We start from the raw sequence: 7,052 nt of genomic DNA, 5'->3' as shown, positions 1-7,052 counted from the left end.
CATTCGTCTTGCTGTCCTCACAACTGGTGAACCTGGAGATGTTGGTAACACATAGCTGTTTTGGCTTGCCATTAACGGACTAATTACGGCTGCGTTACCCTCATATATCTCCTTTTGCCATTAACGTTTGACGACGTCTTCTGGCTTTATCCCACACTTGGTTTTTTTTTTTTTCTGTGAGGCAGCAACGATGAGTATATCTGACATAACCAGCTCACGACCTTGGCCCGATGCATTAACGGACCATGACAAAACCACCCAGCCTATCGTGCCCAGCAACTACTTAGCTGCGCCCAAAGTCAAGCTGCCACCGTTCTCACAGCATAAAACCACCTGCTGGTTCCTGAAGGCAGACGTACTCTTCAGGGTGGCCAAGCTAAACAACCCCTATGCCAAAGCTAACATCATCCTGACCTCCATCCCTGAGGAGGTGTTTAACAATATCTCCCCATGGCTCGACGCTCACTCCGGTCAGGTATCCTATGAAGATTTGCGAACCAAACTAATTAATATATACTCACTTTCCGTTTCAGCAAGGGCACAGACGGTCCTTGATCTCAACAATAGACCCATGGGTGACACCTCCCCCATAGAAGCGTGGGATGAACTGGTTGGACTTTTCATGCTGCCCGAGACCGATGCCAATGGACGACGACGCGAGACAAGCCTATCTCGCGAAATATTCCTTTGACGCCTTCCGCAGGACGTGAGAGCCCAGCTGACCGATACCGACACCCTGCTGATAAACGACCTCCTGTCGAGGGCACATTAGTTATATAAAGCTTCCAAGGCCTCCCGCCTTGGTGCATCATCCTCTTTCAGCTGCTCATCCCTCAGCTCCTCGTCGGCGCCCTCTGTTGACGACGGCGAAATCCTCGCCCTGACGAAGAAGAAACCGCAGCAGCCGATGCAGCAGAACCATGGACCAAACCCGACTTGGTTTTTCTACCACCAGCAGTTTGGTAGCAACGCAATGAAGTGCAGGGCCCCCTGCAAGTTCCCGAAGAAACTTTGACGCCAGCCACGGCCGACATCGACTGTGGCCGCAGTAGCAGATTGCAGCAAGATCGGATTCTACATCCTTGACGCCATATCCAACCGTAGGCTTATGGTTGATACCGGCTGCAGTCAACGTTTCCTCCCTCACCGGCTGACCTAGACCGTACGCCTAGCAGTGATGCTCCCTCGCTCATCGCCGCCAACGGATCTCCCATACAGTGTTATGGGACTAGGGTGCTGAAAATCTCAATCATGGGCCGATTTTACTCGTGGCCCTTCGCCATTGCGGACATCAGACACCCCCTCCTCGGCGCAGACTTCCTGGATCAGTATTGTCTACTCGTCGACGTCACCAGGAAGCGCCTCATCGACACCGGGACATGCCGAACCCGCCCACTGAGAGCTGGTCCTGGTATCACATCCATATCCGCTGTCGTAGCGGAGCCTTACGCCCCCCTTCTTCTAGAGTTCCCCGACGTCTTCAAGCCGGAACTTCGACAGTTGCCGGGGTCCTCCTCCAAGCACGGGATCTATCACCACATCAACACAATGGGACCTCCCACACATGCCAAGTTCCGCCACCTCCCGCCGCAGAAGCTGAGAGATGTTAAGCGTTCCTTCGTAGACATGGAACGGATGGGCATATGCAAAAAGGCGTTCAGTCTTTGGGCATCTCTCCACATGGTGAAGAAACCGGACGGATCATGGAGGTCCTGCGGCGACTACCGGCGCCTTAATCTCATCACAACGCCAGACCACTACCCTCTACTGAACATGCAAGACCTCATCAGCACCCTCCATGGGGCAAAAAGTTTTACTAAAAAATGCCTTCTTAAATCATACTTTCAGGTTCCTGTGTTCCCAGAGGACGTGCCTAAGACCGCCATCTTAACGCCGTTCGGCTCCTACACCTTCTCATATTCAACCTTCGGCATACGCAACGATTGATGGACAGCATCCTAAGGATCTGCCGTTCTGTGTCTGCTACGTGGACGACATCTTTATCTTCTCCAGGACGAAAGAGGAACACTGGAGACACGTCCGCACTGGGCTAAAACGCCTTCAGGAGAATGGTTTGATTATGCTCTTCTACTAGTGCACATTCAGCGCCGAGAAGGTGGACTTCCTTGCACATCAAATATCTGCTGCGGGTGTGAAGCCCACATCGACCAAGGTAGACGACATGGAAACCTTCACAACCACAACGACCATCCGGCACCTTCAGGAGTTTTTGGGGATGGTAAACTACTACCGCCGCTCCATCCCCAACATCGCCCACATCCTGACTCCTCTCAACGACGTCCTAAAGGAAGAAGCCAAGAAGCTCGTCTGGGGTTCCCTGCAGCAACGCGCCTTTGACAGGACGAAGGCCACCCTCGCCGAAGCCACCATCCTGGTGTACCACGACGACAGCGTCCCCCTGAAGTTGACTACCAACGCCAGCAACGTCACCTGCGGTGTGGTCCTCGAACAGATTGTCAATGGTTCCCCACAGCCCTTGGCCTTCTTCAGCAAGAGCGACACCTGGCAGCCATCGCAGAATTCAGCTGCACTATAAGCTACATACCGGGGAAGAAGAACATCGTCACCGACGCCCTCTCCAGGATCGAGATCAACGCAGTCCACCTGGGGATCGACTATGCTAACATCTCTGTAGAACAGCAGAGCGACCCAGAAGCCCAGGACTATTATACGACAACAACAACGCTATAGATGAAGGACATTCCCCTCGGCCCGGCCGGGAAAACCATCCTCAGTGACACCAGCATGGTGCGCCCACGCCCATGGATTCCTGCTTCCTGTAGAGGGAAGATCTTCGATGTCATTTACTATTCGAGAAATTCATCTGTCCAGGGATCAAGAAAGACGCCCGTGAGTGGGCGGAAACTTGCATTAACTGCCAGACGAATAAGGTCAACCTCCATACTGAGTCGGGAGTCGGCGATTTTCCCCAACCCAAGAGACGATTCGGACACATCCATGTGGACGTCGTGGGACCTCTTCCACCTTCAGGTTCTGCAAGATACCTCCTGACGATGGTCGACCACTCCACTAGATGGTTAGAAGTGACTACGATGTCCAAAGCCACCACCCATGCCTGCGCGAAGCTCTCCTGTTGAGTTGGATCAGCCGCTTCGGTTTTCCCGACGATATCACGACGGACCGAGGTTCTGCCTTCTTGTCAGAGATCTGGCTTTCTCTGGCAAACCTGATGGGAATGACACTCCACAGCACCACGGCATACAACCCTACAGCGAACGGTATGGTCGAGAGCACTCATCGCACTCTCAAGGCAGCCCTGATGGCGAGATGTTCGGACAAACATTGGAAAGCGCAACACCCATGGGTCCTCCTTGGTTTTCGCACCACTCCCCGGACAGAAACCGAACCTTCCCCTGCAGAGAAGGTCTATGGAGAGGCGCTTACAGTCCCTGGTGAGTTCTTCCCTGCAACTACCGATGGCACAAAGCAGAATCACCTGAGAGAGATTGCTGGGAAATTCAGTCCATGCCTGAAAACATACGAGGACCGAACCAGACACTTCTTGCCCAAGAATCTAGACAACTGCGACTACGTCTTTATCTAGGACGATGCTCAGAGCCAGCCCATGACTAGACCTTATTGTGACCCTTACAAGGTCATCAGAAGAACAGCCAAATCTTTTCTCTTGAACGTCCACGGACAAGAAGATTGGGTGACGATCGACCGATTAAAACCAGTGTTCCTCGAAAGCAACAAGAAGATCACCGCGGACCCTGGTAGACCCAGGATTCCACCTCAGAACAAATCATCTACCAAGTGGGAAGAAACCACGCAATGACAGAAGAAAACGATTCCTCCGAAGCAGAGCAACTTTCTCCTCAGTTCAAGCCCCCAAGAGGAACTACGTCGCCCTCTGCGATACAGGGATTAAGCACGTCAACCATCTCCAATGCCCGCTGTCTGGGGGGGGGGGGAGTACTTGTAAGGAATGTTGAATATCTAAATCCACCATTCCTTATAAGAAAATGGTAGTGGTGGTTTTCGATTAGTCATTGCCTTCACTGATGTTGTGCGATTTAGTAAAATGCAACCCTCCATCATGCCTGACGTGGATTCCACTCTATGTCTTATAAGCCGCTGGATGTACATAATTTCAACTGACCTTAGCAATGCATTTTACTAAATTCCACTGGCTAGGGAATTATGAAGTACTGTGGTGTAGCTACACCCTTCAAAGAAGTTCGAGTCTGTTAGATGGACATGCCAGGCTCAGAAACAGCCCTGGAAGAACTAACCTGCTGAGATTTAGGAGATTTATTAGAAGAAGGTATAGTCGAAAAGCTTGCTGATGATCTCTACTGTTGTGGGAACACACTGGAGGACTTGTTAGCCAACTGGGAACGTTTGTTGATGGCCCTGAAAACTAACAACCTAAAATCATCTGCCAAAAAGACTGTCATTGGTCTGTCAACAGTCAGTATTCTTGATACTCCCATGGTTTGGCATGGTGCCAGAGTTCACTTTCTGCCAGTCCACATCCTATTTTAATTTTAGCAACATGTTCTCCTCCTGAAAAAGTGTTTGGCTTACGCTCCTTTGTTGGCGCATACAAGTTCTTGGCAGATGTAGTGCAGGGATGGTCAAAGCTTATTTCAGTTCTGGATGATGCTGGAGCTGGTTGCCTGAGCCAAGGCAAAATAAACTGGACAGAGTTTAACAGACGCATTCTGGTCAGCACAGTGGGCTTTGGCCTCCAACCGTACCATTATTTTACCCCGTCCAGAAGATAAACTGTGGATCGTAGCAGATGGGTCTTCTTAACAGATGGGTCTGTCAAACAGAATGGGATAGGTGCCACGCTGTATGTTATCCGTAATGGATCTCAAAGTCTAGCAGGGTTTTTCAGTGTCGTGCTCAGAGGCAAACAAGTAACATGGCTGCCATGAGAGATAGAAGGCCTCTATTGCCACCGCAGTGAAACATTTTGGACTATTCGTTATCCAGTCCACTCATAATGCCTGTCCATTCGGGCACAGGAAAAGCTATGCAGAGAAGAGTTCTAACTTAATCCAAGATTTTCTACTTTTCTGGCAACCCTTAGCCATTTCCAGGTTTCTTCTCACCATGTGAAAGGTTCTGTAAATATTCACTTGGACTTTGCTCGCTGCAAGGCACCCAATTGTGACAACCTGTAATGTCAAATATGTTCCTTCGTTAACAGATTAGAGGACTGTGTAGTTCGAGTATCTAACATGAATCAAATAATGTCTGGAGACATTAAATTACCATTCATAAATCGCTCTGCATAGCAGTCTCTACAGTCTGATTGTTTTGATCTTAGACACACCTGAGCTCATATTGTTCAAGGAACAAGACCATCAAAGAAGTTGAGTAAGATAAAGGATGTCAAGAATATCTGAATCTTGTTACAGTAGCATGGTACAGTGTCCTCAATATTCGCTGTGACGATGTGGTACAGCCATCACGTGAGTGCATAGTTTCTCTCGCCAGATCCTTGACGGACTATTGGCAGGAATGCACATTCGGTTAAATCATCCACCGAGCAACCAGCTTTGATTTGTAATGCAGCGACATTTTTTGGATAAGATATAGATTGTGCAATTGCTTGTGTTACAGACAGCTGTCATAAATGTGCCTCGCTGAAAAAGGTGGCACACTGTCTCCAACAACAAATTTCCGAAACACCACCTGAAAGAGTAGGAGAAAGGTTTGCTGCCAAGGTTATAAAGCAAGAACGCCAAATGATTTTGGTAGTGCGAGAGCATGTCTCATCTTTTACATGCTCAGCATTGATTGCAGATGAGCACCGTGAAACACTAAATGAAAATCTTGTGCAGCTGCTATTTGAAATGCAATCTATGGACAGCCCACCAGCAGTTATACGAACAGACACATCAGCTTTCAAATTACTTGTTAATGAAAGTTTATATGCCGTTATAACCTTTCCATTGTCATTGGTAGGGCTAAAAATCCAAACCAAAACCCTGTAGCTGAGAGGGCAATACAAGAACTTGAGGAGTTACTTTAAATTGATCCAACTGGTAGCGTGATGTCATCCTTGCGTCTTGCCACAACGACAACCTGACTGAACTCTCTGTTCAGGTCATCGGGACTATCGGCATTTAAAATGTGGACTCATCGAGACCAGTTCATAGGATAGCAAACCCCCATCACAGATCAGTACATGATTATAGATAAACACTGTAGGCTGGAGAAAAAACATGCTTACAATGAAAAGGCTAAAGGCCCCAAAAGAGTACGTCCCATGTCCTCTTCCATCTCCGTTGGTGACCTTGTATATCAAATGAAGAAGGGTCCAAAATCCGGGCTCGAGATCGTTAATTGCTTGTGTGTGTCGGGTGGTTGGTGTGGTATAAAAAAGTTTACAGGGTCTCAGCTTCACAGTGAAGGACATAACGTTCAGTCATCAGATTGTTACAGTTTCTGCGTTGTTTGCAACCAACAAAACCTTAGCTTCTGACATTGATTCATACCAGAGTTCTTCAGCCAAAGAAGTGGATGGTGCATGTTCTACATCTCGTGCTCCACCGGGTATTTCTGAAGTGTTGTCCTCAACTGAGTTACCTGTCCATCATCATTCACTGCAAGATCATTCTGATCCGCCAGAGTTAGGTAGTGGTTCTGTGAATAAAGTTGATTCCCCTGTTTCTCTTCGATGTTCCTCCTGAAACTGAAGCAGACCCAAATACCTTGACAACTACTGTGTTGAGTTATGAATGTTTGGAGTGGGCAGTCTACTCCCAGTTGATATCTACACAAAATGCCTGTATATGCTTCATATTTGGGCGGAATAATCCCGGAGTGCATGAGGAAATTCTCTCCAATAAGGGCAATTTTAACTTTGCGCCCTGTGCATAGTATGGGACACGTCGTCATCTCTGGCTTGGTGCAGTGTATTTTTATGCTTGTATTTTTTATGATACATTAATTTTGGAAAGTAAAAAAATGCCTTTTTAAAATGTTTTGAACTTACGTACATATGTTTTTATAATGCAATTTTTGCTTAATGTCGTTTTCATTTACATTAG

General features: G+C 48.1%; 1 protein-coding gene across 1 annotated transcript; it reads left to right on the top strand.

Annotated features, from left to right (window-relative positions):
* Positions 1-3,055: 3,055 nt before the first annotated feature.
* On the top strand, positions 3,056-3,586 carry LOC137619898 (uncharacterized). The gene has a single exon (XM_068350186.1). It carries the CDS (start codon positions 3,056-3,058, stop codon positions 3,584-3,586), a length of 531 nt encoding a protein of 176 aa, XP_068206287.1.
* The last annotated feature ends 3,466 nt before the right edge of the window (positions 3,587-7,052 follow it).

This window comes from Palaemon carinicauda, chromosome 2 (genome assembly GCF_036898095.1).
Source record: "Palaemon carinicauda isolate YSFRI2023 chromosome 2, ASM3689809v2, whole genome shotgun sequence".
Lineage (NCBI taxonomy): Eukaryota > Metazoa > Arthropoda > Malacostraca > Decapoda > Palaemonidae > Palaemon > Palaemon carinicauda.
This window is presented reverse-complemented; position numbering and strand designations above follow the sequence as displayed.